At 37.1% G+C, this 12,784-nt stretch overlaps 1 protein-coding gene across 1 annotated transcript in view; it reads right to left on the reverse strand.

Annotated features, from left to right (window-relative positions):
• Positions 1-2,065, reverse strand: part of LOC105565698 (bromodomain-containing protein DDB_G0280777-like) — a 32,916-nt gene extending 30,851 nt beyond the window's left edge. The window contains exon 1 of the mRNA XM_012019105.1: positions 575-2,065. Coding sequence (XP_011874495.1) covers positions 575-887 — 313 coding nt within the window. The 5' untranslated portion in view covers positions 888-2,065. The remainder of the gene's footprint in view (positions 1-574) is intronic.
• Positions 2,066-12,784: the final 10,719 nt, after the last annotated feature.

Raw genomic sequence — 12,784 nt, forward strand, 5'->3', positions numbered from 1 at the left:
TCTACTTGCACGGTTGAACACGTGACTGTCCTTTAACCCTAAGGTCAGAAGGATCAGAGACGTCTCGAGGAGCAAGTGGCCCGGTTACATCCATATTCCCCGTCCGATATCGTCATATTGATTGATTGTTCGCCCGTCAAAGCGTGGATTCACGATAGAAGTCCGGTACTCCGACTTCCGGCAGTCCGCGCGAACAATCGTTGTCGCGACATTCCCTCTACCTCCTAGTCGCGACTAAAGCTAAAGATAGAACCTCGGACCCTCTCTTGCAATCTCGAGAGCGTCGCGTGGGCGGCGACGCTCCGAATGAGTTACATACACGCCGCCACGAGGCGTCAACTCTTCCGCGAGAAGCGATCGATCGATTAGTGTCCCTTGCAATTCGTTTTTCGCGCCCGATTAATATGTACAACCAACATCTGCGAGAGGTCGAGAGCTTGAATTGAGCAGAGAGAGAGAGAGAGAGAGAGAGTCGAGGAACCGTCTCACAAGCGTTACACATCGCAAATTCCAGATTCCAACGGAGTTAGCGAGGGAAGCAAGAATTTAAGGATTTAAGGGCAATTATAAGAACCTTCATTTCCGGGAAGACTCGTAGCTTGCTGCGACTTGTAATTCGATTCGTCCAAGCCATTTATCTGCCTGTACTGATCTCGCAGATCGCCCTGCTTCCGTAGATCCTTCTTCAGATCGTGCAGCTGCGCAAGCACATCGGCGGCACCGAGCTTGCACACATTGGTCAAACAGTCGATCGCGAGCGATCGATCGTCATATAACTTATTATATCTTTCGTCATATAACTCGATTAATTTTGTAAAGTAGCGCGTTCTTGGGTCGCACGACTGCCCAATCGAGGGCAGGGTGGGCAGCAGCATAGTCGTCTCCATTTCTGTCTCGGTAAGGGTCCTCGTGAGTGTATCTCGAACGTGGGGGTGGGCACACACACACACACACCGCGTGCACAAGCCGGCACCAACAGTTTTAACTTGCAATTATCCGATATAAGCGCTCACTTCACTTGGAATCACTTGGATCCGAGCGGGAAGACACTCCAGTCGCGATACGAACTCCGTCGCCGTATCCCTCCCCCGGGATCCTCTCTCGCGCGCCCTATTTACTGCGGCCTCTGTCCCCCCGTAGCTCCGCGCAACCCGACGCCTGTCGCGAGCGTAGAAAAGAAGAAAAAAAAAACTCTTGCGTGGCCCGCACGCGTGCGACACCCGCGAGTCGGTCGGGGCCCTCTCCGTCAAGTCCTGCGAGTACCAGACGTACGTTGTGTGTGTTCTGCGCGCGTTCGCTAAGGCAGCGAGGGAAAAGAAAAGACGGAAGCGCTTATTATAATATCCGGTGGTCCTGTCGTATCTGCGACCTCACGTGCAATCTAGTCTCACTGTCACTTATGGCGCCGCGTCGAACCGATGTACTGCCGTGACCACCGCAACTACTACAACTACTACTACTATTACCACAGACGTCGCGGTTGCTGCCTCTGCTGCCACTGTCGTATTGTATCGGGCGAAGGATGAATTTCATTCTCGGCGCGTACGCGAACTTCGGCACTTTACTCGCTCTCTCTCTCTCTCTCTCTCGTATAGACACGCGCACGGTCAGCCGGCAGACTTGTGCGTACGCAACTCACCTTACGGCAGGTCAAACGCGACTGAGTGCCTCGCACTCGCCTATCTACCATCTAACTTCGGAGAGACCTCCCAGCGCCCCCCACCACTGGCGCCAGCTCGCCAGGAGCGGCGCCGCCTGTCCCGCTCCCCGCGGCTCCCGAGCCAAGCGAGAAAAGTCCTCGGTTACCATAGGCCTAGTTTACATCAATAGTTCCAGACGCGTATCGAATAGCAAACGACTAGTAAATGGATTTTGTCATTGGTTGATCGTCTGGAATACACTATTTCATAGGCGTGTCAAGTGATTGGTGTAAACCAAAGTATAGACATAGTAAAAGCAAACTGGAGGGGAAGAGAGAGAGAGAGAGAGAGAGAGGGGGGGAGAGAGAGAGAGAGAGAAGAGTTAAGAACACTTTTTCTCTGTCTTAAGCCAACGGCACACGATACTATTTTTCCTACTGGATTCCTTACGAGAGCCAACCAGGATTCAGCTTTGAGTCACCTGATCGAAAACTCTGCGTCCTGATTGGCTCTCGTAAGCAATCCAGTAGGAAAAATAGTATCGTGTACCGTTGGCTTTACACTATCGTGAAAGAAACGAATCGTGCCTGCACAGTAGGTACGGTAGGTACTACACAAGCGCGATTCTCCCTTGTCACAATGGCGAGACAGAGAGTCTTCTTAAATCTTCTCTGTCTCTCTCTTTACAAGCTTCAGCTTATTCAATGGGGAAACTCGGTTTATATTTACGAGGTATTCATAGTTCGTTCTTATATTTAAGATCATCTTAAGTGTACTCTTAATGTATTTTTAACCAATCACAGAGCCGTATCAGCCTCTTAAAACACTCAAGATGATATTGAAATAAGAATCGACTATGAATACCGGCCTATGTCTATGTCGGCTACCGAAAGAGCTTTGCTAATATTAAAGGTAGTGGATAATTATTCGACGCGCCTAGCAATATTTTATTTAAAAATAAAAGCGCACTTCTTCAAGAATATTTGGAATATTCCTTGGGTCATTCTTACACGGAGAAAATGGTTATGGTCCCCTATGATTAGAAAAGAAATATATGCAAGTTCAAGCTAGATTGATATTAATAATATAGTTTTTCGAAACGACCTATACACTAGCCAAGTTTTTATTTAAAAAACCAACGACGTTTCGGTCCCAGATTTGGACCCTTTTCGAGTATTCTGCAAACGTACATAACTTAACACTAAGTTTTTTTAAATAAAAAATATAGCGCAAATAATTATAGCGATGTAAGAATTGTGACGCGTCTTACATCCCATACAGCACAGCAAGGCAACATTATAGCAATGTTTTATCGCGAGATTACTTTCGCTATAATTATTTGCGCTATATTTTTTACTTAAAAACATGTGTCAAGTTATGTACGTTTGCAGAATACTTGAAAAGGGTCCAAATCCGGGACCGAAACGTCGTTGGTTTTTTTAAATAAAAACATTGACCAGTATAGGTCGTTTCGAAAAACTATATCATTGGTTTTATATTACTGGCGCTAATAAATCTATTTGTCAGGTATATTGATATATGTCTATATATATTCATGAAGTTTATGTATTGCGTATTGTGTATTGTACTTGGGCTCGTGAGCTTTGTAACAATAGTTTTATTGACGCCTCACTTTTCTACGATCTCCTTGTTTTTCTTGTTTTCACTGTATCTTGTATGCGGGGAGAAAGAGACTTATATGTTAATTACGTTAATATTAAATAAATACGACAAATGCTCGCGAAAGAATTCTTTTTACAAACTGCATAGTATACTATGCTTGAAATAAGATGAGCGTAAGCCAATGGTATACGATTCTATTTTTCCTACTCGATTGCTTACAAGAATAAACAAAAATTGTAAAATTCTAGATCAGGTAACGCTAAATTCTGGTTGGCTCGTGAGGAATTCAATAGGAAAAGTAGTGCTGTGAACATTATACAGATTTTGTACCTATTTGAATAAGATAAATGACTTTACTTATTATAATATGAATAGGATTGTGAAATAACGGAAAAGGTCGCCCACATTGTTAGAGTTGGAGGTATTTTAGGTAGCAAAGAATTTGTATACAGAATTCTTTCACTTTTGAAGCAAGAAAAGATTTTCTAACATAGTTAAAAATGTTTCGTTATTGCTTACTCTCTAAAATTTTTTTAGTAAAAATACTACCATGGGGTGAAATGTTTACTTTATTGGAGTATAGAAATATACTCTGTTGGCGTAAATATTCACTCCAATAGGGTAAATATTTCCATGGCAGTATTTTTACTTTCCAAAAACTTTAGAGAATATCCCTTGTCATTGTTCATAAATTTTCTGGTGACCCTAACTCCATAAATATATTGTACTTTCGATATTTCGCGTTTTCCAAAAAATAATGTAGAAACGTTTAAAAAATATTATGTATTTGATATACACTCGTTAACATTTCAAAATCACTTTTCACTATTTTTTGTAATTATTATTTTGAACAAGGATAATTATTTTTATGACAACGAAAGAATATGGTAATTGCCAGTAATTAATTAACGAAAGAAATAATTGTTAAACGACATTAGGCTGGCATATGGTTTATTTAAATTCCGACGTTTTGATCATGCTGGTTGTGATCCTTTTCAAGAAAATTAATCTACAAATTTTTGGGAAACATTGCAACTTACAAGAAATCATCATAAGTCAACACACGACATCCGTCAGACGTGCCGTCCAACACAGTTTCTTCGATTGACGCCCAGAGATGGATGTCAAACTCCCCCCCTTTTTTAAATTCAATATCGATGACGTAATAATTGTAAGTAAATTTCACTTCGTTCGTGTATTGACGTCTATTTGATGATGATGTTTCGTTATTTTTATGATGCTGTGATAAAACGACACTACTTTTTTTATACGTATCGTATCTTAGCTCGATTTTACTCTGTCATATACGCGATTTGTTAACGTCTATTTGTTATAAACTTTCTTTACATGAGTTTACAGAAACAGATAGAAAATATTTATAAAAGTATTTTTAAAGAAAAAAAAACTAATGTATTCTTTCCATGATGTACCTACAGTCGTAGTCAGAAAGGTTGTCCGACGTTTTATGAAAAATTTCTGAAATATAGTCCATTATGCGAGATGTTAAGCTTTTGTTTACGGATATATACAGTGACATATTATTAGACAAAAGAATGAAATGCACAACTACAAATACCCGAAAACTTTCTGTGAAACATCGTGTTACCTGTCTGACCGTAACGGTATCTGTGAAAACATGACCCTAAACTAGGATATCAGGTAATGTAATGAACTCAGGTAGGCCAGCTCTTAGCTTTAGCATTCGAAATGGTCATGAAAGGGTCTTTCTGCACTTCTACAGTCTCATATATACATGTAAGCGGAACAAATTTCACCATCAGGGATCCGAACGCGGGAGGAACCGTGTGAGGACTGTGAGGAGTGAGGATTCGGAGGGCAACCTGATTTAATGTCATTATCGAGTATCAAATAATAAATAAACTTCCTCCTCGTCTCTTTCACGGAAAGTTTTTAATACTGCGTGAGCTTCATCACGCGATTTGTAATACACGGTGCAACAATGGCAATTTGGAGCCGCTAGTTTTGAAAAACAGTCTGACAATGCTTGAAAATTTCAAAATTTCACAAAAACGAAGAACCTTTATCTCATTTTACTTTTCTTTTCGAGACAAAAATCCTGATTTATGTCGACAAGATTTAAAGCGATTATTGTGGACCTTGTAAGAAACAGGTAGTAAACCTGAAGGTTATAGAACATAAGAACTTTCTACTTTTATGACTCTTCTAAAGCTTTAAATCTTCAATTTAAACACAAGAAAGAAAGAACATATTAAAAAAAACCAAATGGCTAAAATAACAATTTTCTTATTTCTCACGCTATTTCTTACTATTGTATATTTCGATAATAAAATATTTGTAAACAGAAAGGCGACACAATTTTATCACATGAAGCCGGGTAAATACATGCACTGTCGGACAATAATATTATAAATGAAATAAAGGGAGAGAAGTGGTCAATGCTTTAACACCGCGAGATAGGATGCCGTTGTCGCTTCAGTATCGACATGTCGCATTTTTTAAAATCATTTTTCATCATATTACGAATCTCATAACGTTCAGCGATTTTGAAAACACGTGAATTCACTGACGATAATGATCCCACCTACACTGAGAGAAAAAAAGTCGATATATTCAGTCATATCACAGCCATATTGCATGATGCAACGTGAATCAACTAGAAGTAAATTTCGATCCAACGAAATGGCCATTTCTAAGATATAAAGTTAATCTCCGGAAATAAATGTCATATATTTATAAAGATTAATCTTAATGTAACTAAATATAATATTCCCTGCTCACACAATTGGCGATGAATGTTTGCTGGCGTAACATTTCTCGCATTCAAAAACCTAATCACTGATCTGACTTCACAGTCGGCGGGTCGTTCGATTGTCTTGAACATTTCGAAACGCTCTAACAGTAGGAAAAGACAAAATGGTGATCGCTCGTACCTCTCGTCTGGCTTCCTAATGAATGGAGGAAGTGATCGCGCATGCTCAAAATCACAACTGCAGCGCTGCGGCGGAAAAAAATTAAAACGGTACTTACTTTAAAAACACGCCTCGTAGTTAAAAAGCATATACAGGGTGTTAATAAATCATCGCATTGGCGGTATACCGTCGGATAGCGCGCGAAAATCTAAGAAAAATGCCGTTTGTTACAAGTCGATCCGATCATTACGTTCCGAGTACACCGTACTCGTTCAGGGTAGGCAACCCGTTGTGCACATCTTTTACTACGCTGGCCGCTACGTTTAAGAACAAACGTTGGGATTTTGTTTAAAACAACAACAGTTCAATTAAACAACGGTTTATTAACAGTTCTGTAAACCGATAACACATTTTAGAGCAAGGGCTCGAAATGACGACCACCTTGATCGACGCACAAGTGGCAACGGCGAATCATGTTTTCTTTTATCCTTTGCAACTTGCCTGGGGAAGCTCGTATCTCATCAAACGCTTACATAATTCTTTCAGTGAGCTCTTCAACGGTTTGCACTGGCCGTAAACCACGGCTTTTAGGAGTCAACGGGTTGCCTACCCTGAATTCATCGCGCGTTCCAACGGGTTAGGGGTTCGTTTCCGCCCCCATGTGTATTGGTAAAAAATGTTTTTTTTTATTTGTACTTTCACCCCTCAAGCGTTGTGACATGAATTTAGTAACACTCTGTATATTATAAATATAAATAAAGTAAAAAGTAGATAGTTGTCTATTACTGGAAGATGTAAAACGTACCTAAATAGTAGACATTTTCAAGGTAGTTTTTCTTAGATTAGTGAAGGACTTAATTTTTTTCATTTCATCAATCTTGGGAAGGATTTTAAACAGGTTTTTAAGTCTTTTAAAAAGCATTTAATGCGTTATTATTGTCTATTGAAAGTTCAGTGCCTCTTAGCGGCCAAGAAAGACGGTTTGGGCAAAATAACACTACGTTGAACAGTATTGAATAAAAATCGATTATTAACACCTATGTGAATTTTTTTACGTAGAATCGATTAGCGCTATCAGGTTTTGCGTAACACGCATTTTTTAACGTATTAGTTACAAAATGCTACCGTAACATTCCCTTTATCTGCTCTGGTGAACACTACTGGGTTCATTTTGCAAAAATTGACTGCGGAGTGTACCAACGTTTGTAATCTGATATCTGTATGATTGTTTTTTTTGGTCATATTTAGTAGATTGTGTAATTCTGGGAAGATTTTATATAGTTACACATACCAACTATTGACATGTAATTACTTAATTTCTTATTATAGTTGAAACAAGTACACGCTGAAGAAGACAAAGTTATGTCGAAACGTTCGTTATTAGGAATTATATACATATTATCAGATTCTAATTACTGTATTAAATGTTAAGACTAAAATAATATCGCACTAACTATTAAAAACCTTTTAAAACCAATATTGCTCGTGAAACTAATTGGCCTACTTAATTTTAAATTTATTAAACTGATACGAGCCTATTATTGTTATTTATTAAATCTCTTGATATGTCAAAATTTTTGCCGATAAAATCCGTTATGTAAATTTCTGCATTCCAATATCTAAGACGCTCGAAAAGAAGCTTTCTTCCTGCGAATAGAGAGAGACAATTTTGCATGAAATATTCATCTCAGTTCCTTTCAACATAAAGGATTGATCAGCTTTTGCTCGTTATCCCTCGCCTCTTATCCAGCCATCTCTCCGCATGGTTACCCTCTCGAATCCTCCTTTCGCGCTACCTTACTTGATGTAGTAAAGGCTCTGTACGGGATGCGATTGTGATTCCTTTCATTCATTCATTCGCACTTGCTGCGCTGACTGACAGCAATGAGTAAAGCTTGGTCGGCTCTCAGACGAAAGATAGTGAAAGGTAGCGATGACGATGACGACGGCAGCAAAAGATAAAAAGGAGAAAGAGACTACGAGGGATACTAGGGATAGTAGGAGGTCAATTTGTCCGAGCATGTATATTTTCCGAAGTATTTCACGAAAAGACTTTATTATAATAATTAGAAACTTTATTAATTTAGCAAATCTATAGCCATCAATATACGGTAAATATTTATCCTTGGTCAGCCTCCACCAATCGACTTCTAATTGACCTTGATGTTGACTTTGACCTGTAAGAAGGTCAAAATAATTGTCCTTTTCCGCTGCTCATTACTTATTAAAAAGTTATACAAAATGAAGTTATACATAAGAATGATGTAGTTTTCTACCACTGGAAAGTTGGAATACCACCCCACACCGAGCTCTGCTTTCGGGACGAAACTAAATACACGCGTTGTACGGTTCCACATGGGTTTGCGACTTTCCACACGAAATACTAATATTTAGTAGTTAAGGTAGTTCTTTCGTAAAATCAGTTATGTGAGAATTGTTTCAAATTTTTACAGTTTATTCTTTACATAAATACGTGCAAAATAAGACTAATTAAATTAAAATTGACCGTCTCAAAGTTCTAAAAAAAATTTTTAAAGTTTGCTTTGTTACACGAAATATTATATTACGTGTAAAACACATTTAAAACATTATTACACGTAACAATATAATTCGTGGTAATATTATTCCACGTGAAATATTATTTACACATATTATTATGTATTAAAATATTAATATTTGCGTTTGCAAACGCAAATGATGGTACATTTTTTTTTAAGTTTAACGGTGAGTGAGATTTGTATAAGAAACAAATATGTTATAAAGTAAAATAGAACGAATAACTGGAAAAAAATCAAAATTATTGACCGTTTCGTTTCAACAATATAAACAGTTAAAACTGAAAAATGGGAAGAATTATGTAGTAGACATGAGTGTAGCGTAAAAGATGTGGCAACAGCACCTCAAACTACAATCTTTCGAATCTATTTTATATTATGTATTAATCGTAAGTGTATTCTTTAGAACAATATTGCACCAAGATATATCATTGTAATAATTGAGTGCTGGTTTCTGTCTGGAAGAAACTTTTGAGCATTACTGTCGCGAAACAACTACCTTAACTGTCCTACTGCACTTTTGTCATACACTGCAAGATGGGCGAATTCCCTTAAAAAAAAGAAAGATTAAATATAGAATTTTTCTGATCCAATCTAGCATTATAAAAAGGGATTCTAAATGAATGTTTTAGGAACATGCAGTTAAGATTAAGCTAGGTTAGGGATGAGGCAAGTATCGTCAAAAACAGGATTGTTTGAGATGTACGTTAGAACCCTAGAGACCGGTTTATTTTGCATTTTACCACAATGACGAGTACGAGTCAAATACGAGCATACCATTCGATGCAGCTCATAAAGATCGAATGGGATAGTGTAGTAGATAGCATGTGAAATAATGTAGTACGGTCTTGAGAACCGTTTTGAAATAATTCTAATATAGTTCTCTCAATAAAAGAGAAGTCGACTAACAACATTCAAGAAAAAAAATCTAAACAGTTATAAATATAAGATTGCGTAGACAATCTATTTGATTCCGTATTCCACCGTCATTCTTTCTCGAAGAGACAATATGAATTTTCAACGTATTACGAGAAAATTGTTACATTATGCTGAGATTTCAAAGACGTTTATCATATGCGTGTTAAAAAAAGTTATACGTAATCGCAAAATGAACATTCTTAAGAAGTATATCAAATTCACGTAGAGATAGTAATAAGAGTTTACGTGATAACGTTTGAGCCGGCTAATCTCTAAGATAATACTAATGAAACCGATAACGATATTAACACCTTTCTTTTAAACTTTAAACCGGGCCGAATTCTTCCTGCGCATTTTTTGTGATCATCAATTGTCTGCGACATATATAAGTTATTAGACATCTTGAATATAGTCGCAATAGCAATTCCTTTAAGAGACTTTAGCTAATACAAAATTGTTTAATAATTAAGATAGTTGTTTCGCGACAGTGATGCTCAAAAGTTTATTCCAGACAGAAACCAGCACTCAATTATTACAATAATATATCTCGATGCAATATTGTTCTAATAAATACTCTTACGATTATATATAAAATACATAATGTAAAATAGATTCGAAAGATTACAGTTTGAGGCGCTGTTGCCACATCTCTTACACTACACTCATGTCTACTACATAATTCTTCCCATTTTTCAGTTTTAACTGTTTATATTGTTGAAACAAAACCGTCAATAATTTTGATTTTTTTCCAGTTATTCGTTCTATTTTACTTTATAACATATTTGTTTCTTATACAAATCTCACTCACCGTTAAACTTAAAAAAAAATGTACCATCATTTGCGTTTGCAAACGCAAATATTAATATTTTAATACATAATAATATGTGTAAATAATATTTCACGTGGAATAATATTACCACGAATTATATTGTTACGTGTAATAATGTTTTAAATGTGTTTTACACGTAATATAATATTTCGTGTAACAAAGCAAACTTTAAAAATTTTTTTTAGAACTTTGAGACGGTCAATTTTAATTTAATTAGTCTTATTTTGCACGTATTAATGCAAAGAATAAACTGTACAAATAAACAATTTTCACATATATGGGAAAAAGACGCGATTTTATGGTGAAAGAGATATTGATTCATATTTAAATCTAATATGTTATTCTAATAGTATAATATTTCTAATAATAATATTTATCGGATAAACGAGAAAATAAAGTGTAGTACGAATATTTAGTACCAACTGTAGTATTTCTTTTCGGATTATGTAATCCGCGGTAGCAGGAATACTAGCAGTATAATTTCTGAGATAACATTGCACGACGAATGTAGAGGAAAGTTTTGAAATTGAAATCTCGAAAAATATCAAAATTATATACATTCCGCTATTGCCCATTTCGATTTTAACGATGAATTCACTCGAAGGACAATTTCATGTAAATTTCGAAACTATAAATAACAATAAGTGTAGGAAAATTAATGCGTAAGCTTCTTGCGATATTCTTTTCACGAATGCAAATTTTATCGAAAATTTTCAGTCAATTTTCGGTATCTTCTTTGCAGCCAGAAACTGACGCTCATTATCTCAGTGATTTCGTCGGTAACAGCTGCAACAGCAAAGTGGCAAGGAAAATAATTACTTCGCACTAAATTAAGTACATCAACCACCCAGAGATTTGACAAGTGTTCTCACTTGAGAAGACAAGCAAAACGGCAGCGGTAGAGAAAAGAAGAATGAATACGAAGAGGGTGAAGAAGGGCGTCGTAAAAAATGTCAACTACAACCCAAAGTGTCATTTTATAGTGGCGTTCACTTGAGAAAGCATTAAGAGGAGGAGCGCGGAAGAATGAAGAAATTTTGACAGATTATAAAGAGCTACAAAGCATCGAATATTGATTGAAGAGATCTTTTATCTGTGATTCTGTAGCGTTTGATGTTGGCCTCGCAAAGAAATCTTTCGGCAGTTCATGGTTGCCGTTTCTGTTTCTAACCAAATATCAATGGTTGTTTTCATCAATGTAACAGGTCTCAGGTAGAAACGTTACCTTACCGTGAGGATTCAGACTTTGGAGAACGAATACTCAGAAAAGGGGTATGAATTTTGCAAGACGATACCGGTCCGGAAATGCGGATGAAGAACGAGCCGACAAAGAACCGAAAGCGTCCTCGCTCAATGGGACGTCTATGGATTTCTGACCTGCTAAGACACGTGCGAAGAGAATGGGAACGTGTAGCTAGAGAGACCAAGATTCAAGGGCGCCGGCGTCCTTTAAGGAGGTTGGTGACTTAAAGCAATATAGTAAAAATCACATGTAATCTTTGCAAAACATTATTGTCAGAATAATGCATTGACTATTTGAGTTTCAAGCAATTTAACCACTTAGTTTTTGAGAAATTTAATTTTAAAATTAGGGTCTTATACATGGGTATTTATGAACGCTGGATACTAATGTGATTACCAAAATAAAATAAAGAGATCTAACCATAAGATTATAGAAAAAAAATATTCAAGTTTTAGAAGGATCTTTTATGAATGTTTAAAAAAGATGAAAATTTTGTACCTTGGTTTAAAAAATACAGTACAAAATATAGATGAAAGCACGCAATATGATAGGCGAGGGACGAGGTGAAGATAGATGGGAAGATCGTCTCGTGTTGCTTGCCGCTCATCGCTCTCCCTTTGCCTCGTTTAGAGTCTAAGTACCATATTCTTCTCTCACTGCTCTCCCCGCAAGTGACGCACCAACCTCCTTAAGGCCGAGTCAAACTAGCAAGAGCTGGCATGAGAGTTGACTAAATTGCTGGCTGCTTTGCTCTCGTTGACTAGAAAACAATCGCTAATCGCCAATCCAAATGTAATCCGCGTAGACAATTGCTAGCCTGATTCGGCCTTAACCCATACAGCACAGAAGTTTACAGCAACATTGCTGTAACATTGCAACGTTGCATATTCCAGTGTAATGTTGCATAGATATTGCAGAGACATTATTTTACAATATTACTTTAGTAATGTTGTTGCAATATTATTTTAAAATATTGATGCAATTATGTTTGTAATGTGTATATTGTTTCCTCACCTCACTTTTATAGTTTATTTGTATTATATGTATATATGTATAAGGAAATATATGTAAATATGTATTAACTC

The sequence above is a fragment of the Vollenhovia emeryi genome, unplaced genomic scaffold (assembly GCF_000949405.1).
Source record: "Vollenhovia emeryi isolate VEMERY1.0 unplaced genomic scaffold, V.emery_V1.0 DF939150.1, whole genome shotgun sequence".
Classification (NCBI taxonomy): Eukaryota; Metazoa; Arthropoda; class Insecta; order Hymenoptera; family Formicidae; genus Vollenhovia; species Vollenhovia emeryi.